At 44.2% G+C, this 22,463-nt stretch overlaps 2 protein-coding genes across 2 annotated transcripts in view; one reads left to right on the top strand and one right to left on the bottom strand.

Annotated features, from left to right (window-relative positions):
* rgs6 (regulator of G protein signaling 6) overlaps window positions 1–9,360 on the top strand; it is a 52,800-nt gene extending 43,440 nt beyond the window's left edge. Inside the window, exons 7-18 of the mRNA XM_062411374.1 lie at window positions 712–776; window positions 1,000–1,076; window positions 1,449–1,530; window positions 1,667–1,741; window positions 1,973–2,074; window positions 2,574–2,635; window positions 4,124–4,234; window positions 5,203–5,328; window positions 6,984–7,170; window positions 7,668–7,757; window positions 8,162–8,215; window positions 9,128–9,360. Coding sequence (XP_062267358.1) covers window positions 712–776; window positions 1,000–1,076; window positions 1,449–1,530; window positions 1,667–1,741; window positions 1,973–2,074; window positions 2,574–2,635; window positions 4,124–4,234; window positions 5,203–5,328; window positions 6,984–7,170; window positions 7,668–7,757; window positions 8,162–8,215; window positions 9,128–9,178 — 1,082 coding nt within the window. The 3' untranslated portion in view covers window positions 9,179–9,360. The remainder of the gene's footprint in view (window positions 1–711; window positions 777–999; window positions 1,077–1,448; window positions 1,531–1,666; window positions 1,742–1,972; window positions 2,075–2,573; window positions 2,636–4,123; window positions 4,235–5,202; window positions 5,329–6,983; window positions 7,171–7,667; window positions 7,758–8,161; window positions 8,216–9,127) is intronic.
* A 2,820-nt stretch (window positions 9,361–12,180) lies between these two features.
* lama2 (laminin, alpha 2) overlaps window positions 12,181–22,463 on the bottom strand; it is a 132,716-nt gene continuing 122,433 nt past the window's right edge. The window contains exons 64-75 of the mRNA XM_062411395.1: window positions 21,687–21,888; window positions 19,628–19,714; window positions 16,750–16,862; window positions 15,623–15,716; window positions 15,330–15,425; window positions 14,674–14,754; window positions 14,417–14,494; window positions 14,152–14,230; window positions 13,933–14,064; window positions 13,710–13,840; window positions 13,327–13,546; window positions 12,181–13,189 (exon numbers count right to left, since the gene is read on the bottom strand). Coding sequence (XP_062267379.1) covers window positions 13,029–13,189; window positions 13,327–13,546; window positions 13,710–13,840; window positions 13,933–14,064; window positions 14,152–14,230; window positions 14,417–14,494; window positions 14,674–14,754; window positions 15,330–15,425; window positions 15,623–15,716; window positions 16,750–16,862; window positions 19,628–19,714; window positions 21,687–21,888 — 1,474 coding nt within the window. The 3' untranslated portion in view covers window positions 12,181–13,028. The remainder of the gene's footprint in view (window positions 13,190–13,326; window positions 13,547–13,709; window positions 13,841–13,932; window positions 14,065–14,151; window positions 14,231–14,416; window positions 14,495–14,673; window positions 14,755–15,329; window positions 15,426–15,622; window positions 15,717–16,749; window positions 16,863–19,627; window positions 19,715–21,686; window positions 21,889–22,463) is intronic.

The raw sequence follows: 22,463 nt of genomic DNA, 5'->3' as shown, positions 1-22,463 counted from the left end.
TTGCACAGGGTGATTAGGGACTAATGGGTAAAACTGTTCAATGTGGCAACCAATTAAAAAAATGTAGCGTCGGGTTTCGATCAATCTTTGAGTGTGCTTGTGACCTATACTGACATTTAACACGCCGGTGATATTTGATATGATTAAATATGTCTGCTGGATCACACCCACAGCCACTGTCTGGGAAACACAATTAAATTCTGCGCATTTACATAAAGGTGCAATTATTTTGCTGCATTTAAAAGATTGGATGCAAAGCAGAGTTTCTTATTAACTGCCAGCGATTTCGTTTTGCAATGAAATTATAATTATTCTGGTTCTCAGTGGAGAGTTGTGGCTTCGTATCATGAGCTAAATTATGATTTAGAGATTTAGATTTTAGATTTAAAACGGAGAAATGAGCAGCAGCACAACTCGTCTCCTCCGCGGCAGAAAGTCGATCCCGTCTCCACTTCCTGCCGCTCGTCCTGTCACAGGAAGCAGCCTTCACAATCCCCCCCCCCCCAGTTCCTTCAGGAGCAAGAGGTGTGGACAGGCGGCCTCTGAAACTGATTATACTCTCACTCCCTGGATGAGAGAGATGCATGGATGAGCGCTTGAAAAGACGGAGGGGAAGTGTGTCCTCAGATAAGTCGCACACCTCAAGTCCTCTCTCTACATCTCTCTCTCTCTCTCTCTCTCTCTCTCTCTCTCTCTCTCTCTCTCTCTCAGCTATCTACCTGTGCAAGCGGACCATGCAGAATAAGACCAGGCTGGAGCTGGCAGATTACGAGGCGGTGAGTTGTCACCCGTTCCTCCGAGCTGTTGCTTCTCTGTATTGACCCCCCCCCCCCCCCCCCCCCCCTCTGAAGGTCAGACGTATGCAAGTCTGATATTGATACGGATCTGAATTGGATCCCAGATCAGACTCCATCTTTTATAAAGTCTTCATTATAATGTGGTCCTGGCGTCGTGCTCTGATCACAACTGGTGTGCGTGACTCTCTCTGGTTTCCAACAGGAGAACCTGGCCAGGCTGCAGCGAGCCTTTGCCAGGAAGTGGGAGTTTATCTACATGCAAGCTGAGGCCCAGGTCAAGTAAGTGTGCTGCACCACCATGGCAACACAATGCACGCAGCTAAACAACAGCGGTGTGTGAGCTTAATGGGACAAAACATGAGCAATGAGTTTCTATTTCCATTAACCCTCCTGTTATGGAGTTTAATAAAAGATTATCGCGGCTCAGACTACATGATAAATCGTTTTTTGATTCAGCTTTTCCAGATTGCGATCCTTTCCGTGGCTGTATCGGTTGCACACACACACACACACACACACACACACACACACACACACTCACACAGATACAGGAGCATACTGATCCTCTCCTTATCCTGACTCCACTGCCACGACTTGTTCCGGTGCCTGGGAAGCATCAACACTTCTCTCACCCACTGATCTCATGTGCAGGATCGACAGGAAGAAGGATAAAACCGAGAGGAAGATCCTGGACAGCCAGGAGAGGGCCTTCTGGGACGTCCACCGACCTGTGGTCAGTAAGCCTCTGTCTGTCTGTGCATGGGAGATTACCGCCTCCATCCACCTGCTGTGTCATCTCCACGGCTCCATGGCTCTGTTTGGGTTTTGTAGGCATGTGATATAAAAATGTGGGGTTTGTTTTCCTCCAGCCGGGATGTGTGAACACCACGGAGATGGACATCAGAAAGTGTCGACGCATGAAGAACCCTCACAGAGTTAAGAAGGTACGAGCTGCGGTAACGTTAACTGTAGAAAATCCTTTAGTTTGTCAAATAATGAAATCACATCAATGCTCTTCCTGAATAGGATTTATTCACATTCTTCTGTATCTACAACACTGAGGCTTTCTCGCTACTTGCTCTCAGGCCTTTTTCTTCCCTGCAAGAAAATAACAAGTACACATTCTCTGGCTCCTCCCCCTGTTTCCCCTCGTGCATCGTGTTGCACGGGATCAGTCGGTGTACGGTTTGACAGAGGAGGGAACGCAGGCTCAGAGTCCCATACACACTCCTTCACACCTCGGCAGGAAAGGCACCAAGGAGGACGTGGAGAAAGAGGTACATTTGCCAAACTGATGAAGTCACGTTAAACAAACTGTGATTTGATTTCCCTCCAGATAAGATTAACAGCCACAGAGAATCGTCTTGAATCGATATTCGATGTAAAATGCTCCAGTTCGGTCGTGGGGATTCCTCCTCAGGCTGAGAGTTTCAACCGTGATGATGCTGTGTGCACACGGAGCAGCACGCGACCTTGGCGTTAGCACGTGTGCTACACAAAGGTCAAGTGTGTGATGGTGGTGGTGGTGGTGGTGGTGGCGGCTGCCTGACGAATGCATCACCTGGTCAGTTTGACAGAATGAGGGGGCGGAGCTGGTTGACAGGCATTCAATTACAGGAGAGAAGGAATGTGACAATACAAATACAAATCCTAATTTTCCTTTAATTGTTGTTTTGTAAAAATTTGCGCTCCATTCAAAGGTGATTACTCCACTTGAAACACTTTCGCAAATGTGAATGTTAAGTGTCTCTGAACTCCGACCTCTGTGTGTTTCAGATCTCTTTCCTGAACCTGCAGTTGGATCGTCACTGTATGAAGATGTCTAAAGTCGCTGACAGGTAGTGGAGACGTCTAATCTTTCTCTTGTCAGTCCCCATGTCACTGAAGGAAGGGGGGGGAGGGGGGGGACTGCTGCACGTCTGTAATCACAATGACCTGTTCTCCTCTGGCAGGTGGATGTAACTCGGTAATTTGGTTTTCACTCGGATGTCTGAACCTGCACCGGCTCCAGTTTGGTGTCTAGAAGCAAAAAGCGTAGGAAGGAATGTTGCTGTTGTTTTTCAGAGAAGGAAGAACATGGAGTAACCAAGTGTAGTATTATTCATATAGCACCTTTCATAATCACAGTTACATGATCCTTATTCCAAATATAGGATTAAAAAGCAAACGAAAGCAATTTGAAGATCACACAGCAATAAAACATAGATACAGAACTAAAAATGGTTAGGGATGATAAAAGATTAAAATCAGATCAAAGATAAAATGTCCGATCACAATTGCAAAATGAGGTTTTCCCCGTACTCCATGTAGTAAGACTGCATTATTTATGAACGGGGAAATGTTCAAAAGATCTTCAAGGGTGGGATAAGGAAAAAGGGTCGAGGCTGCTGTTCCTCAATGTTTTATGGATGTTACATTTAATGTGGGGCTGTGTTGTTCTGCACCCTTCCTGTATTTAATCGAGAGAAACACTGGCATCCACACACACACACACACATGAGTTGGACTTCCTCCTCCCTGACAGTCTCATCCCCTGCTCAGTGGCTCAGGGCGGCCGTCACTCCCCCAGCGGAGCAGGAAAACAGATCATCGCTCCTCCCTGTTCCCTCGCTCTGCCTCCTCGACCCTTTGACCTCCTGTCGTCACGCTTGGAGCTGAGTTCAATCGGTGCTCCACCGTGCGGACAAAGTTTGGCCGTTAATCCAAAACCGTGTGAGAAGGCGACACGACACGTGTCAGGAATCACGTTGGTTGATAAGAATCCAAATGATGGTTATCGTGAATGTTTGAATCAGTTGTTGGGTCAGTGAGCAGATCCAACTTCTCTGGTTTGACAAAGATCCAGGAGTTTGAGGTGATGTTGATGATGACGTGTCACAGGTGCTGATATAAATGTGAAGACTTAACCAACACAGGTAGAAAATCACTTCCTGACATGGTTATAGAACATCTAGTCTCATCCTCAGGGGGAATAAAGAGGATGTCTAGATGTTTGCAGTGGTGCAGGATAGAAACTCCTCTCTGTTCTGATGCTGCTGCTGTTGATCCTCGTTCTGCTTCACCCCCTCTCTCACTTGTTGGTTATCTCGATTTCCGAAGAAGAAGGTTCACGTCTGAGCTTTGCTGATTCGGATTAGAACAGATGTTCTGCACCGAACCAATTTCCTTTTAGTTTTGTTAATTTTCTTCTGTTTACTTCTGAATAACGTCCAAGTCACGTTTGCTAGTGAACGGATGAAATATTGATCTCACTGAACGAATAGATAAACTAACTTCCCCCCCCGCGCGTGTGTGTGTCTGTGTGGGTCTGTGTTTGTGTGTGTCAGTCTGATGACCTACACGGAGCAGTACATGGAGTATGACCCGTTTGTGACGGCCACAGAACCATCAAACCCCTGGACCAGCGATGATCCGTCCTTCTGGGACGTGGAGGCGAGGTAGGAGAAACCAGACGGCGCGGCGGAGTCACCGTCGCAGCCGGCGAACACTTCAACTCCATTTTACTGAATAAATTAATCCACACAGAGACAGTGGCAGAGACACTGGAAGTCAGGGAGTGTTCATGAGAATGACGTAAACGCAGTGCCGCAGTGGAACAACTGTGATTTTCATGGTCAACGATATTTTACACCACAATAGAAGCAAAGACCCACTTATTGTACGTCAAGGCAGCACAGGAGCATAATTCAGCTGTGGCATTATTCTGCATCATCGAGACTCTAGACTTGAGTGGGTTTAAATTCACCGACCTTGAGAAGTGCACAAAGAAAGAAACCTCTTCTTTTGGAAAGGTTATTTTAATCGATTCCTTAGAATTCCACAAACCTTCTTTTCTAGGAAAAAATGAAGAAATCTGCCAGAATACAAACCAGTTTTTAATGGAAATCAACTGGCATGAAGAATTTAACCTTCGCAGAATAAAGACGGTTTCCTTATACAGTCAATGCAAGTCAAATAATATCTTATTAATCAAGGAGAAATCAAGGAGAATGTGAAATGACAGATCGTTCAATGAGCTGTTATCTCTCAGCGGGCGCTCATGGCTCTCACCAGGTTTCACTAAATTCTGAGTTTACCTGTTTATATACCCACTTAATATTAAAAGCAATAATAAACATGGCAGAGAAAACTGGGAGTATCTCTCAAGCTTCAGAACACAATAGTTTTTCCACTTGAATGCATTAGGTCATATTTGATTCCAATGGTTTCTTCCATTCCCGGGGCACAAAACCACACTTCAGAAATCAAACACTTTAGGTTCTGAGGGTTTGTCTGTTGCCGTCCTCGCCCCGAAGCCTCTCTCCGACCATTTCCATGTAATTCAATCTGCTCTAAACTAATCTCTCGACTCCCTGCAGCAGCTTCAGGTGGATGTTTATACTCGTCCTCTCCCCCTTTCTCCCAGTAAGGAGCCCAGTCAGCAGCGGGTGAGGAAGTGGGGCTTCTCTCTGCAGGAGGCCCTGAAGGACCACGCTGGACAGGAGCTCTTCCTCAAGTTCCTGGAGTCGGAGTTCAGTTCAGAGAACCTGCGGTGAGACCACACACACACACACACACAGACAAACACACAGACACACACACAGACAAGATGCAACATTTTCACTTTAATGGAGGCTTTTCCCAATTCGTGATAACTTTTACATTCGCAGTTCCAGCGAGTGGGTTTGATTTTGAATAATTAGGGACGTGGTACTTTTAAGGGAAAGATAATAATTCCAACGTGCTCAAATAAATATATCTGCGACTGTCCCTGAGATCCAGTTTATCTCACGGATGCACAAAAGCATTGTGCATTTCCACTCTCGAATGTTCAGATGCTTTTCTCTGCCCTGAAAATACCCAGCACCGAAAGATTTCTTTTTGGCGTCCCTGTATTTTGAGCCTACCACTTCAACCCACTTGCACACAGTTTCCACTTTCCAGTTGTGTGGCTCCTGAGATAGAAAAACCTTGCAACACACAAGAAAAAACAACAACACACACAGAAACAGATAATACAAACAGGAAAAACACGAACAGGGGGAAAGAATAATCATGTCGAGCTGTGTTGTTGCACAAATTAGTTTAACAGAACAAGCCGCGTGTGGAAAGAATAAATTTGCATGCTTGAAATGTGCAGAGTGAAAACATGAAAAGGTTCAGCTGCAAAACAAGTTTATAAAAACTAGATAGAATTATGGTTCAGTGATTCATAACGGGAAACTAGGTTTAAAACGAGCAGTGCAGAGTAATACAGGAATGGAACATGTTATTTAAAAAACTGGAGGCAATACAATTAGATTGCGTGTGGGTGGTACATAATATAATAAATAAAATCACACTTAACATATTTGAAGTTGTTATTATAGAGATAGTTCAGTGCTTTAGATTCTGCTGATTGAGATGGTATTGAATCATCAAACATTTCAATCTTGGATTCATCCGACCAGGTAATCGTGCTTCTCGAGTCCTGCAGGTGGCGCCGTGCGTCCGTCACAGAGGAGAAGCTTCATTCTGGTCACTCAGCCGTAAAGATCTGATCTGTGGAGAGCAGCTGTGATGGTTGTTCTCTCAGCAGAACGTTTTCTAGCCTTTTCTGAAAGATTAGAATAAATTCAATCTGAGAGAAAGAGCTGGCATCACAGGGTCTGGGGATGAAGAGTGAGGCATTGTCTGAGATGAAGAGCGTCCACCCTTCATCACTCACCTGCCCTCACCTCCCCGAGTCTGTCCCACCGGCCTCCTCACCCCTGGTGTCCCTTTTTTCCGGACCTATAATTGCTTTTGGTTTTATGATGGTGGATCAACAGAGGGTGAGTCACACAGGGTGTGAAGTGGAGAGAGAGAGCCAGCCCAGAGGTGCCTCCTCTCAATGGAACTGAACCTTTCCACAGATCAATACTCATAGAAACTAATATAGGTGGCAGTGGACCTGTGTCTCCCAGTTCATCACCTGCTTCCCTTCCACTTACACCCAAGATTAATGCCTTAATATGTTTAAAACCTTATTCTTCCCCAGAGGAGTGTACGTCTGAGATTGAGTATTTTTAGAAAGAATATAAAAAAAAAAAAAAAATCCCAGAATCCTTAAAGGTTCAGTTTGCAGAATTGAGTGACATCTAGTGGTGAAGTTGCGTGTTGCAGCTGAGTACCCCTCCCCTCCCCGAATCCTTTACTGTACCTGAGAGGGTTTTCTTCTCTGTCCAGGTTCTGGTTGGCGGTGCAGGACATGAAGAGGAGGCCTCAGCAGGAGGTCACACAGAGGGCGCAGGACATCTGGACGGAGTTCCTGGCCGAAGGAGCTCCCAGCTCCATCAACCTGGACTCCCACAGCTACGAGCGCACCAGCCACAACCTGAAAGACCCGGGACGCTACAGCTACGTGGACGCACAGGTGGGACAACACACGACACGGGAGGGAAATCAGTCCTCACTCATGTTAAATAACTCATTTATATGCCATATAATACTTTATATGATATATGAAACTTATATTGATGAATCTCAGCTTGTGCACCAGCTCCTTTGCGGCGAGGCCTGAAACGAGAGCTGATATCTCACTTTTAATTTCCATCTCTTCAGAAACTCTATCCCACTCTGTCGTCTGCCTCATTTATCTTCATCCCCTGCTTCATCGATATCAGCTAATGGGTTTATATTGTGGGGCGATTTCTAGACAATGCGCCTGGCTGCGTGAGAGAGAGAAGGATTGTGGGAAGGAATGGAGGGTTTCAGGTTGGGTGGGGGGGGGGGCTTAAAAGGGAAAAGTTAAATATATATCATATTCTGGCAAAAGGCTACATCCGTCCTCCTCCCTCCGTGACCGTCTCCGTCAGGTTACTCTCTCTCCCTCCCTTCTGTCTCTCACCCTTGTTCTCTCTTTCAATCCAGGACCACATCTACAAACTGATGAAAAGTGACAGCTATGCACGCTTCCTGCGCTCCAACCTGTACCAGGACCTGCTGATGGCGAGGAAGAAAGTACGTGTGTCAATCCATCACACACCTGTGTCCCGACTGTATTTTGTCACATTACGGATTTCCAGTTTAAGTGACGATGCAAGAACGGACAGCTGCTCTCCAAGGTCCATTTCTAAAAAGGGCGTCTTGAAATCTTTAACCCTCTTGGACAAGTTTTCCAGTTTCAAGCTGACTGGTTCCTGCGATCGAAAATACTCACAAAAACCATAATACACATAGGAATAACTCTACATATTCTATTTTTAAAGGATCCACAGAAATTGCACCGTAGTCTGTTTGTCTGTGTTTTATCATTTATGAACCGACCCTAAAATCAGAGCAGATTTTTCAACATGTGTGTAAGACAGGGAGACAAACAAATATCTGTTTTAAACTCTTTATTTCCTTCCTCTGTGTCTCTGCAGCCGGAGACGGAGCAGGGACGACGCACCTCCCTGGAGAAGTTCACTCGCAGTGTGGTGAGTGTCCCACCGTCTCTCTGCTCGTCACCAAACTGCTTTCGTTAAAATACAATGAATTCTAGTCACCGACACATCTGGTTTGTTTCCCAGTCAAAAAAAGAAAAATAATCAGCTTATATTGGGAGTATAATAAGAGCAATGTAGGAAAAAGCCTTCCTCTATGCAGATGATGTTAAGCTGTTCCTGGATTATTAGTTATGAAACATTTTCTTGCTTCCCTTTAGTTTTTTGCTCACTTTGACTTTAAGGATCAGTTTGTACTTTAAAAAGTTCCAGTGTAATTATATCGTGAGCTCAGTGATTCAAACATCCTTTACTTCTATTGCTGCTCGACCGCAGGGACGAGTTCTCTTCACTCATTAAATCAGCAGAGCGTTTAAAAATGAACCGAAAAAAAAAATGAACAAATTGCTCATCACACTAATTTAAGTGTACAAAATCGCTTGCAGTTTACTCAGTACAGAAGAACAGATGCTTGTGTTAAAAACTACTCATGTAAAGTATTAGTAGTGATTCAACTTCTTTACTCAAGTAGAAGTACAGATACTTGTGTTTAAAGCTACTCATTTAAACTACTCACAAATACATGCTACTGTAATAATCTGAACTATGCATCTCCCCACAGACAAATAGGAGCATGAGGGATTAGAATCAATAAATAAAATCCTAGTTTAAAGTCTAGGATGATATTTTCTTGTAATATCATTGTTTTATTTCTTCTTACATTGTGAATATCCATCAGCCTGTATTTCCAGACCAGGTCTTTCCTCTCTTCCACCTCTTCCTCCCTCGCTGCTCTTGTTAAATCCTCAGGAAAGCCTTTTAGAGTCGCTGGCATTTAGACAGCTGTCCTCCCCCTCGCTGTGTCTCCCCCTCACCTCCCCCCTCTCGCTGTGTCCCTCCTCGCAGGGCAAGTCGCTGACGGGCAAACGACTCACGGGCCTCATGCAGTCGTCCTGACATGGCCTGGATCCAGAGTAGGAGGAACCCAACCCAGACGAGCCGCTTACACCTGGGGAGCAGGCGGGAAGGAGCCCGGGGGCGTTTGGGTGTGGCTGCTGGAGGCGGGTGAGAGCGGCCCCACTGAGCCACGGTGCGCCACACTGGACCGCCGCCATGTTTGATCCACCCCCCCCCCCCATCCCCCCTCACCCCTCCACTCGGATTTAGTTGAAGAGGAGCGACAGCATGCAATAAGTCACCGGACCTGACACCAGGACAGTGCTGTCACAGGGGAAGAACAATGCTTCTCTTCTCGAGGAGGTTTCTACTCGGACGCCTGCACCTCAGCGGGTTCCTGTTGTTTCTCTCTTATCTTCTATCTACACTCATGTTATCATGGCGGCTGCAGAGGCCTTCACTTTACTTTCAGCGCATATAAACATGGAATGCTTGAATGCCTTGACTGAAGTCAAACAGAGACTTAATTAATGCCGTAGCTAGTTTTATCTCACAGCGTTTCACTATGGGAGGATATAAGGGAGGTTCACAGGGAACAGCCTCCCTCTTGTACTGAACGTCTGCTTCACTCTTTCCATGAGGACGGCGGGTTTGTGTTAACGGGCGGAGAAGTTCACCGACTTCTGAGTCAATGAGCTTTTGGATCGACACAAGATCGAAGTCCGCTGGGTGTTTGATTCTGGTTTAGCTTCCCGGTGTGTGGTCCCATTTTATTTAAATGGTTTCTGCAGGTTTATAAGTTGAATTTAACTTTTGTAGGATCTACGTCAACTATGACATATATGATAGAATATCAGAGCTCCGGGATTACGTACACTTCCCAATTATTGAAGATAGGGTGAAGTAGATTTTTAAATATGGATTGAGTCACTGGGGTTAAAAAAGAGAAGCACAGTTGTGTATCATCTACATATAAATGGAGGTTGATGTTGGGTTTGTGGATGACGCACCTCAAGAGTAACAAATTGAAAAGGAGAGGTCCAAGGACAGACCCCTGGGGAACCCCACAGGTCATGTTCACTGAGTAGATATCCAAAGAGTTAAGCTAAGTGTGCTGAGATCAAATCTGCAGTATTTATCTGTTAGACTCCATAGTCAGTTCTACGTTGGTCTTGTTTGTTAGAACTGCAAGACACAGAGACATCGGGAAATCTATGCATTCCACCTCAACTCTAAAACTTTAGCGTCAAATGAATCTTGACAAAATGAGGACATGTGTAAAGATATTCAAGATCTAGAACATAATATTTAACCTATTTAAGACTTTTTAAAGCCTGAAACTCAAACTGCTTAAGACCCCTGCTGACACCATGTGTGTTGTATTCACATTAGCCCATGTGGGTTTGTGATTCTTATCACAGACTGATTACATCTACAGACGAACACTTGTGTTTTTGCCGCTCTAAAACCCTGGAGCTGCCTCGACCTGCTCAGGCTCAGTAGTGACCTGGAGAACAGGTAAACCAGAACCTGTTGATTATTATCGTTTTCATCTGCACAAATCGTACAAGATCTCGTCTGTACACCGGCACCTGTGTCATTTCTTGGATGATCTCACAACTGCCTCTGAGAGCACATTTTCTATTAATAGCACAGCTTTGCGACACAAGCGTGAAACAGAGAGAGGTGTCATCTTGTTGTCATTGAGGCGAAGGACAAGTTGATCATTTCACAAACACACAAAAAAAAAGAAACGGGTGCTCGACTCCAAACGAGTGAGTTGTTGTTGAATTAGTCTTGATTTTATCTTCTAAACATTCCACTTCAGGCTGACACAACAAGGGACTTTGTGGGTCTGACCATTGTTCACCATATGTAAAGAAGGACCATGATAATAAAAGAGGAATGCTCAATGAAGATGTGGCGCTTGTTATTTCACGTGTGTCTTTCTGACCTCACCAGAGGCTGCAGAGAAACTCAGGTTCACATCACAGGGAATAGAACAAATGTGACGTTTAAAGAAATGATCCTGAAGTAACGGAACCAAACAGGAGCTCAGGAAACGTGAGGTGCATCTGTTGTATGTGGTCACACGCTGCCCTCTAGTGCATTAAGAGGGAAAGTGCAGGTAAATGTCTCAATAACCACGTTCTCTTGACTTTACAGAAGATACAAATCTTATTATCACAGCAGGCTGACAATTGAATGTATGAATAACAAATGAATGCTGAGAATACTAAAATACTTCATTTTAAAGTCCACTTAAGAAGTGAGAAGGTGTTCCAGTGTGGTTAACGAGAAAAAAAATCCAAATATCAAATTAAGACTGATGATAATAATGATGATAGTGAAGCTGTTGCACCACCTGGTGGAACTTTGAGGCTCCTGTTCACTCTTGATCCAATTATCACTCTTACCAGTTGTGTTGTATTTATTCTAGTTTTAAAGAAGGACAGGACAACCTGTGTGATGCAATCAAGACTATATTTCATGTTCAGCTGCTGAACATGTCTTCAGCCTCACACCATGCGCAGTGAGTGTCCTGCACGAACCTGGTTCCCTCAGTTTCCACTGAGGAGGAACAACAACCTCCCAATCGTTATCACATCTGTTGATGATGATCGTGGAATGTGGAAGAAAGTTGACGCCTTTGAATATATTTAAACTCTTCTCACCATCACGTCAGAGGAAACATCAGTAAAGTAAGTGTGTTAATGTTAATGCAGCTGTTATCTGGTCAAAGTTTCTAACACAACTTTACTGCTTGTTCTCCAGGATCTTCTGTAAACTTTCTTTAAAACTTTAAGATATTTTCTATCATTTTTACAAACTTCTCAGAGAATAATTCAAGGATCTTGTACTGTACTGAAATCTATTCTAGTTTCAATACACTCTGCTTGAACAATAGAGCAATTAAATGAAACACTGGACAGGTGGACCATGGCCACTGGATCTTGAAACCTTTTCTTGGTTATTTTTAAAACGTTTAAAATTAACAAAAGAGTCAAAAGGCCACTTGTCCCTCAGTGTCAACTTGATGAATGGTTTTATAGACATAAGGGTGAGAAGGTAAAAACATGTTTATTTCTGTGTTATCTGGATAAACAGGGCATCAAGGTTTATGGAGGACAAATGCAGGAAAATCATGTAACGATATAAAATAGATGACTCCACATGTCCTGTTCTAACGTTCACATAATCACACACATCCCAGAATCACTGAATTGAAGCACGTGTCAAAGCTTTGCTCACTTCAGTCAAACTTTAAAACATTTTAAAATCACTGTGAGACCTTAGTTTGAAGTCATTATAGATTTATTGACAAGTCTTGCACTTTACAAAATGTCATTGTCTCATTCTGAAAAGTGTGTGTGTGTGTGTGTGTGTGTGTGTGTGTGTGTGTGTGTGTGGGGGGGATTTCAAGCAGTTTTTAGTTTCACTCTATGAAAACCACACTGGGCAGATTTAGCAGGTTTTGGAAGTTCCTATCAGTCGAGAGACATTTGAACATTTCATGCATCTTTCTTTACCTTTTTAAATATTAGCATTTTACTTTCGTTTCATCGCAGCCTCAGACGCCTCGCTTTGACTATCGGCTACACTGCCCCCTCGTGGTTTTCGGTGGTACTGATTGTTTTCATCCGTTTCCGTATCTAAAGCATAAATGAGCCTGTAGATGAGTTAAAAACATTTATTACAAGTACTGAACTTCCGCAGTGATGATCAACTAACTCTTTGCACTTTCCGCCTTTTAGTTTGTTTTTCGATAACAGGGAAATAGTTTGTGATTATTTGTATTTGAACAATCCGCCTGTTGCAGTAGAAACACCTCAGACGTGTGCAGCACCTTGTGGGAGTATTAGTTGAGCCCACAAAGGGGAGAGGGGGGGGGGGGGCTCTCTGGGTTCAGTTAGGCCGCTGCAGCAGGACAGGACAGAGGCTGGACTCCTCGGAGCTCCAGAGCCTTGTTGAAGTGCACCTCCATGGTTTTGGAGGCCTTGGTGATCTTCAGGTTCCTCATGCAGCCCCTGAAGGACCGGCTGGACGAGAGAGCTGCCTGTCGAACTCCGTCTGGAAGAAAGAGGATGAAACACTGTGGTCTCTGTATGTGGTAATGTACAAATCCTCTCCCCTGTAAACTTTTGGAGTATTTGGATATGGGAGATATATCAATAATTTTTTCAAGTGTGTTAAGAAGGAAGTCGTACCGGGATATCCTCCCACGTAGATGGGGTCGTTGGTGTCGCAGCTGTTGGAGCGCACGTTGGGACTCTCCGTCTGGCTCTGCTTCCCGTCGACCACCAGCTCCACCCGGTGGCGAATCTTGTTGGCGGTGAGGGCGTGCCACTGGCCGTCGCAGAAGCCGTCTCCCTCTGGCGTGTGCTCCGCTGTGATCCGCCCCGCCCCGTTGTCCAAATGGAGGAGGAGCTACGAAACGGAGGAAAAAACAAAGATATGTGCACGAGTGAGACGTCTTAGAGAGTTAGATGAGAAGATAAATTCAACTTTCGTATATCTGTTAGTATCCAGTAAACAAATCAGTCAAACTGCTCTAATCCCTGTCATCTATTATAAGAAGGATGAGTCTTACCTTGCCCTGGACGATCTCTAGTCCAAGTCCATCATTGCCTTGATTACTGACGGCCAACAGCACCCCATTGGTTCTACTGGTTCTAAACTCCAACTCTATGGACACGTCCAGACCCACTCGGTAGGAGGAGACTGGACAAAAGAGAGATGGAGGGATTGTATTCATCTTTTTGAAGAACATGTATCTTCAACTGCATCATGTGACTTGTCTCCTGTGATCTCACCTGCTTTCAAGAAGCCTGTCCCTTCAAAGTAAGTGCCCGTCTCTGTGGCCACAAAACACCTTCCCACCATTTGACTGGAAGTGGGTGAGGCCATGTCCAGTTTGAAGTCCTCGATGGCCCCCTCAGCGCGACCTGGAGGAGACGAGGGGTCAAGATGCTGTCATCGCCTGTGATTAGAATCCCTTTTGATCTGTGACACATAGAATAAATAACCTTTACCTGTAGCAGGAGCCTTAAGGGCCACAGCACCTCCCACCATCTTCAGGTTACGGATGCACCCATTGATACTGTAGACGATCTAGGACAAGAGAGGGAGGTTTAAACATTTAAAACCCAAATCACACGAGGGAAGCATCCCTGTAAAAACATGTGGATACTGATGTCACACGTTCAGGAAATAGAAAGTACCAAAAAGAAAATACAAATTCCTGTGATGAAATTCAAAAATGTGTTGATTGTGTGTTTGTGTGTGTGTTTCTCTTACTGGTCCGATCCTCTTAGTGGTGTAGTTCTGAGGTAGCCCACCAACATACAGTGTCCCCACCACGTCCAGCAGGTCAGCCTGGAGACAGAAGGAACATGTATTCATGCTACTTCCTTTAAAAACTGTCTATGATGAGTATTTTATAGTTTTCATTGTGCGAGTTGATGCACACAGAATACAAAGTACTTGAGCCACTTGATGTTTCTCCTGAAGACACCATGACCTGGATGACCCATCAGACACACAGCTGAACGTACCTTCTTAGGACTGGTCATCTGTTTACTGTATCGCCCATCGACCATGAGAAGACCTCTCTGCTTGTTACGACTCACACGGATCTGAGAAGAGAACAAGAGTAAGAAAGAGCAGCACAGCAGAACGTAGTTGGAAGCTATTAACTATTATCATTAAGTTAATACAAATTAAATGAATAAACGACAGACTAATTGCATTTGATGGTTTTTGTGTTTTTCTTATCTACTGTATATCTGTTGTTTTAGCCAAAAAACTCTGAAAAGAGGAAAAGTTTTCCTGGATTCTTAATCCACATCTGCACCAAAACAGATTCGGGTTAACGGGCAGATCCAGAAATATTGTTTTCACTCGAAAATGTTTTTATTTCCTCAGGGGATAATGAACTTCTGTGTGCTGTTCTGTATTTGTTTCACAACTGTTTGAAGCCTTTGTAGTTGACATATAATACTGTGTTAGGTGAATTTATCTCGATCAGATACATGTAGTTATGTGTAAAATATGTAAACTGTTTAGAACTTTACAACAAATAAACCATTAAGTTTATCCAGCTACATTTCTCTTTTCTTTTTATACCATACTATAAGAGCCCGACGAACATGTGATCCAGAGTGTTGAACTCTAGCATCCGAGTGTTGAATTTTAAATTGACTTTTTTTACCTTGTGCCAGTTCCCGTCGTTGATGGAGAAGGGAACGCAGCCGGAGATGTTCCCGTGGCCGAGATCGTAACCCAGACAAACTTGTCCATTCTTGATCTGCAGGACGAGAGAATCACAGTCGACAGTTCCTCTTAGTTTAACAGTTATAGGCTCCGTGAAGGAAAGACTAAATACCTGAAGGCCTAAAAATGAGGAACGTAAACAATGTAGTTTCTCTCAGATATGATGTCAAATCAAGTATTAAATTAATATGATTTTACATCAATAAACAACAACAGAACAGTGGTGGATACCTGAATGGTAACGAAGTCGGCGTGGTTGATTCTAGCCATGTAGAGAACGAGGCCTGACTCCTCCTTCGTCCTCAGCTCAAACTCTAAAATAAGCCTGACACACACACACACACACACACACACACATAGATCCATGAACAGTGCAAATACACAAGTACACAAATAACAGAAACACAGACTCATAAAACTGCTCAGAGAGAAAATCCAGTAAATAAATGTTTGATCAGCACAACAGTCAAAATCCTTCTGATCACTTTCAGCTCATCGTGAAATTTCTTTCTTTCTTCCTTTCTTTCCATCACAAGTTTTCCTGAACCCAAAAGTTGTGTAGAGTTGTCGGTCCAGTCAACAACATGTCGACCATTTCAACACATTCTCACTTATTCAGTGAAAATTGCATCTCTGGATTTGAACCTGCCATAGGCCCGTGTGGGGAGATGGTTATCCTGGCCGGACTATCACTCACTCACTTCTGTTTCCCTTTAATTATTTAGGACTACGCTCCGTGGTGTGAGTCTGAGGGAAAAGCCTGACAAGCTACACACAGACACACACACAGATACACACGGGTGGGAATGTGCAATGTTGAGTGTGTTATAACTGACAGGCTCATAAGCTGCATCTATAGTGGTATGTTTACTTCCCCTGAAAAAATACATTTCCTCTCACTTTGTATTTACTTTTTTATTCTTACTTACTTCCAGCTACTTTACAGATCGAGATATACGTAAAAAAAATGTAATACAATACACAAAACAACAGAGTTTCATTTCCAGTGAATTTTGGGAAGGGGCGGGTCATGACCCAAAGAAGAATCTATTAAATCTGGGAGTGGATCCATATAAACGGGCAGATTTTTGAATTTTCTTTATGGTGAGAAAGGACGTTATCCTTCCTGAGCTTCCTTGCATTTGAGAAACTTTAATACTTTAATACTTTAAGGTGCATTTTCCATGCGTTGTATCTTTACCAGAGAATCTTTGCTCTTTTATCTTAATATTTCTCTTTTGACACTTGAATCTGTGGTCGTCTGTATAATAAGACTTGTATCTGTGTGTCTATCACCGTTGAATAACCAGAAATCTGCACAAACACATCAGCCTAGCCGCTTCCTTCTGAACACTCACCTCTCTCGGACTTTGGCGTCGTCGAAGCTGAAGCTCATGTGGCTCTTCCTGCTGAGTCCGAACTGATAGGCCTTCTCCAGCGCCGCCGGGGCCACCGCCGACGCACACGAGTCCTGGAGAGTGGACACAACGTGTCAGTGGCACTGACAGGGTTTCACCGCACAGCTCCTGTTGTTGTGTCAACAGGAAGCGGTACACACGTCAGTCAAACTAATGGGGTCCCTGCGGTCATCGAGTCGTCCTGAAAGAAACTCAGCAATAAGCAATGAAGACTTTACAAAGAAAAGTAAATATCTTTAATTTAACAATAAACCTATGATATATAGAACATAAAACACTTGAGCTGTGTGATGGTGGTGAATATCGTGCTGTTTATTTCACACGCAGCAGATGGCTTGTTACAAATCTCTGTGATTGTGATTTCATCACCGTTTTCTTTCTGTTCTCTGTTTTTTTAAATCGCCATCAAACCCTCCCGTGTTTTTAATTCTCATGAATCCCATAATTTCATTTCATCTGAACCAAACGCTGCGTGTAAGGTTCGATTCCCGTTTGATTTTCACTTTCAGCAGAATGAACAGGTACAGTAATAGTTTCATGGTGCAGTACCGCCAGTGACCACACGGTGTAAGTGTTGTAAAGCGTCTCGTCTCTACTCCACCTGCCGCAGCTTCACTCCTCCTCTCACTTGCATCTCTTCTTCTCCTCTTGTTTCATGTTCTCCTTCTGTCCCCCCATCTGCTCTTCCTTTTCCTCTCCACCTCTTTATTCTCACCTACAGTTTCATTCCCTCTCATCTTCTGCTCTTTCTTTTTTCTCATCCGCATCTCTTCTCTTTGGAATCATCAACTTTTCCTTCATCATCTTTTCTGCTCTATCCCTTCTTCACATCTTCCTTTCTACTTCCATCAGTTCAAGTTTTCTTTACTGCATTCCCTCTTCACTTCTCATCCTCTATCTATAATTTTTCCTCTACACTGATCTAATCCTCTTCTCCCGTTTTCCATCAGTCCTACTGTTCTTCACTTGTTTTTATTTCTGCCTGATCATCTCTCCTCCTCTCTCTCCCTTTTACTCCATCCTCTTGCTTCCTCCCTTTTTCAACCCACTCCAGTTTACTGTCTTTCATGTTTTCACTCCACTCTCCTCCACGTCTCCAATTATGTCCCTTTCTCCAATTCCATCCACATTGTCTCTTGTTCTCTCTCCTGCCTCTTCTTCTCCTCTTCTTCCTGACCTTTTACACCTTGCTGCATCTCCTGTCCCCCTGTTTTATGCTCCCTTCACCTTCCTCTTTCATTACTCGCTCACTCTTCTTCACAGCCACTCCTTGGTTCTTTTCTCTCGGTCCCATCACCTTCAGGTGAAGGAAGAGGAGACAGTGCTTCTCTTCACCTCTTTTCCTACAACTCCTTTCCTCCGTTTCTACACATCCCCTTCTTCTTTCCCTCTCGTCCCCATCCCTCCAGTCTCGGACTTCCTCTCTGGATCTACAGTCTCAGTTTGACTAAGCCGCTCTGCTGTAGCTCCAGTGTGAGATGAAGTTAGAGAACGAGAGGATCTCTGTGTGTCTTAATCTCCTCTCTCCTCTTGTTCTCTTTCAAGAGAAGACATTCCCCCGCACCGTGACCTTGCTTTGTTGCCGCTGACACTCACCTCTTATCGCGCTCCGTCCTCGTATCTGCTCCTCCACCTCCTCAACCTCCCTCTTTTCTCTCTCCCCCTCTTTCTCCGTCTCTCCCCCGTCTAACAAAAGGGCAGACGTCACTCACTCAGAACCCTTTTCCTCGAGTCTCCTTTAATTCTTCTCCCACTTCCTCTCCTCCGTCTTTCCATTAAGCCGACAAAAGGCGAGTGGCGCTCTGTGCAGAGAGATTCTCCCCTCGCCCTCCATGGCTGCACCTTTTCTCTAGGGCCCTTCTCCGTCTTCCAGCCTCTTTCATCCGCCTCTTCCTCTCTCCCTTCCTCTCATCCCCCCCCGAGTATTTCCATTAAGCTAACAATAGGAGAACCGACTTCCATTCATAGCGCCTGGTCTTTGGTTGGAGGTCACACCAATACAATCTGAAGTCATTTAGTGGGGATTTCTATATGTGTGTGTGTGTGAGTATAGGTGAAAGCCAAGTGTGTGTGTCTGTGTGTGTGTGTGTCTATCGTTGGAGTTGCCCATGCTCTGCTTATTGTATTTCATCTTTCAGACTCTATTGGCCTCTGACAGTAACTTTCTTTTGCCACAAATCCGTTGCTGCTCAGCTCATTTTAAGACCTTGAGCGTAATAACATCACCTAATTGTGTTTCGCACTTTGGTTTTGATTTGAAACTACAAAAGCTCACCGGCACTTCCACTGTATCAAGATCCAGAACAGGCAAGTTACAGCTTAAAGGGCAAAGTCTCTCATTTTTTACCATAAGCACTTGAATAAGATGTCGCTGTGATTTGGGTCAGTGGCCGACCGCCCTGTGAAAACACTCCAACATGACGAGCAGGCGTCTCCTTTGATATAATGACTCATGAAATAATCTCTTGTGCGCCTAAAACTGGAAAAATGGGCCATATTTCAGTTTGAATGTCTTTTAGCTCTTTTTATGTTATTGTTTTGGTTATAGCTCTCTCTGCTCCACGCAGCACCAAACAGCAGGAAGACGATATAAGCATGTCGCTAACCGGTGAGTGCAGCATTTAGTTGCTTATGAGCACAGGACTTGGCGGAGATAAGAACAACACAATAGCAGGTGAGTAAATAAAGTGGCCTGAACAGTGTTTGTAGCTGAAGTGACAGTGGTTGATTGCTCAGGAATCCATACTTAAATGTAACTGTATTAAACTGTGTGTGTGAGTGTGTTTGTGTGTGTGTGTGTGTGTGTGTGTGTGTGTACCAAGTCGGCGCCAGGGTCCTGTTTAGTGGGCAGGGCTGTAGCGGCAGCAGCTGTGGCAGCAGCAGGCGGAGCAGGGGGCGTGGCCTCCTGCAGGTCAGCAAATAGGTAGTAGGAAAGGGAAGTGGATTAGTGGCGGACACACACACAAACACACACACACACACACACAGTCTGAATTTTTTACACAAGCACGCGTCAGCTAGAGGCAGGCGATGATGCTGAGAAGCTGAAAAGGTCAAAGATAGTGAAGGAGGTCGTTTCTCACACCTGAGAGTCTGGACCAAGGTCTGAACCAATAAGGTTCATGTCTGATCTGTAATTTCATCCGTCTCAACTTCTCGAAACTGGTCCAGAAGTCTGAACTATCTTAAAACAGTGTTTTCAAGCTGCAAACTGCAATGGTTCTGTTTGATCTGGACTGTGGGAGAAGCACACACTGAGTCTGTTCCTCTTCTCATGCACATCCCAACAATGTGTGCAGAGCTGTGTTACACAATGAAGCAACACAACTCTTTCATAAATGGAATTAAAAGTTTACTACAGCATTCCCAGAGGCTGTGGGGGTGTTTTGAGTCCCTGATGCCACATGATTTATTTGTATTTTTACTGTATATTTCAGATAAAAATTAAGTTAATGTTAAATTAACAACCACTTCATTATAACTGAAGATCAAATTCAAATGACTGTAGAAACTTAAATGCTGCAGCAAAGATGATAGACAACAGATGTTAGATTTAATTGTAAGGCAACCCACTTTTTCAGCACTCGAATAACAGTGTGCAGGGGTTTCATGGGAATAGAAATTTATTTAGAGATGCTGTTTGAAATTATTTGGGCAACACTGCCTTAAAATTTTCCAAAATAGCATTTGGAAAAAGGTCTTATAACAGTAAATAGAAGCGGAACATGATATGAATCTTTAAATTCAAAGTTGCTGAAAGAGTTTGAATTGTATAACAGCAATTTAGAATATCATCAGATTAGTCTAGGGTTGTGCTTCAGTCAAATAAAGATCTGCTTCATGCAAATATGTCAGACTTTGATTCTCAGTTTGGTCACAATCCTCCTAAACACTGTTTTAAAAATATCTTACATCTATCTCTGATGTCTGGTGAGACATTTGCTTCCACACTGTAAATTGCTGTTGCTTTAATATAGAGCTATTTTCACTGAAGGCCAAAAAGAGGGTGAATTATAAAAGGAAGTCAGCGAGTGTGTGTGTGTGGGGGGGGGGGGGGGGGGGGGGGGTTGAAATATGCAGCCAACCTTCACTCTCAGTTAAAATGTAGATGGCGGCCGAGGAACTATGACTTTGCACAGCCCGGGCTCTATATCATAAGGTGGATGAACTCGCAGCCCATAAAGCAACGGACCCCAGAGTTATGGCAGAGCTGCCGTCGCTCTGTGCGTCGTGATCAATGTCCTTTAAGAGGCGCAGTTTAGCAGGTAACTGGCTGACTGATAACCTATGACTGCGATATGTTCAATCTGTGAGATATACCTCGCCTATCCCAATAAGTGTGAAATGAACGACTCCCCCGCCTGCCAGCCTCTTTGCATAGTGTCTCCACGTTAGCCCAGAGTGTTTTGGCACCTGCGAGGCCATAAAGCATTAAATGGCACGCACAGTTAGCCTGGCGCGGCGGCTGCGGCGGCTCCGGCTCCGCACTGTACGACAAGCTGCCAGAGGTGGAGTTTAGTAGCTCAAGGCTAAAGGGACTATAAAGAAAAGTTAATGGGCTGTTCAACTGCCGCGTGATGAAACGCTATGCTAACGCGCCGAGGCCACGGCTGCATTTCATCACAGAGAAACAGGAGTGTGATGAAGAGGAGGAAGAGGGGGAGGAAAAAATATATGCTGCAGTAGGACATGTGTGCACGTCTGTAAATGTGTGCACGTCTGTTTAACTGTGCCTGATGTACATGTGCTTAAAACAAAGGTAATGATCATTATATTACCGTCTCTAAAGACCCCTAATCTATAAAACACCATATTAACAATTAAACCAATGACAACAAAGGGTGAGTGACCCAGGTGCTTGGTTTTTATCCACTCACAGCAGGAGGCCCTGGAGCGGGTGTAGCAGGCTCCGAGGTGACCGGAGGACCGAGTGGCGCTGTCTCCTCCTCCTTCGCCTCCTTCTTCTCTTCCTCGGGCTCCTCCTCACCCGGCAGAAGAGGCGGAGGTGGGGGGGCGAGGTTGGGGCACTGCCCGATCTCGGCGTTCACAAAGGACACGGGCAGGGAGAAGTCCGACAGACTGGGAGGGGGAGACATTCGTTTGAGATTAAAAGATGTTTGACTGACACTGACAGCAGCAGAAACATCGGCTCAGATTTCATTATTAATAAAACGGCAGGAAAGCTAAATAATAAAGAAACTGCTATTTCAGGGGATGTGATTATTTACTTTCTTGCCAAAAGTTAGCTGAGAAGATAAATTCTTCTTCTATCTTGTGTTTGTGTTTTAAAGACGAGTTAATGGAACAACAATAGAAATGAGTTACTATATGTTTTTGAACACATCTAAATAAGCTGGTGCAGGTCCTGGAAGATGCTTATAATATAATAAATGTTTATACAGTAAAGACATACAGCTTTGAGAGGAATGCAAACATTTTCATTCCCACTCGCTGGTGCTGTGGCCTCTCAAACATTTGTTAAGATTGTATATAAAAGATGAGAGAAACAAACACGACAACATACAATACAAACAAACATAGAACGCACACACAGCTGTACGAGGGCTCAGTGACGGGTGTGTATTAAGAAGAAGTTACAGTTATGGCGTCAGAGGTGAAACGAGGTGAGCGATAACAAACAGACACAAACATAA

The sequence above is a fragment of the Platichthys flesus genome, chromosome 18 (genome assembly GCF_949316205.1).
Source record: "Platichthys flesus chromosome 18, fPlaFle2.1, whole genome shotgun sequence".
NCBI classification, from domain to species: domain Eukaryota; kingdom Metazoa; phylum Chordata; class Actinopteri; order Pleuronectiformes; family Pleuronectidae; genus Platichthys; species Platichthys flesus.
Note: the sequence above shows the minus strand (reverse complement) of the source record. Positions and strands in the feature narration are given on the sequence as shown.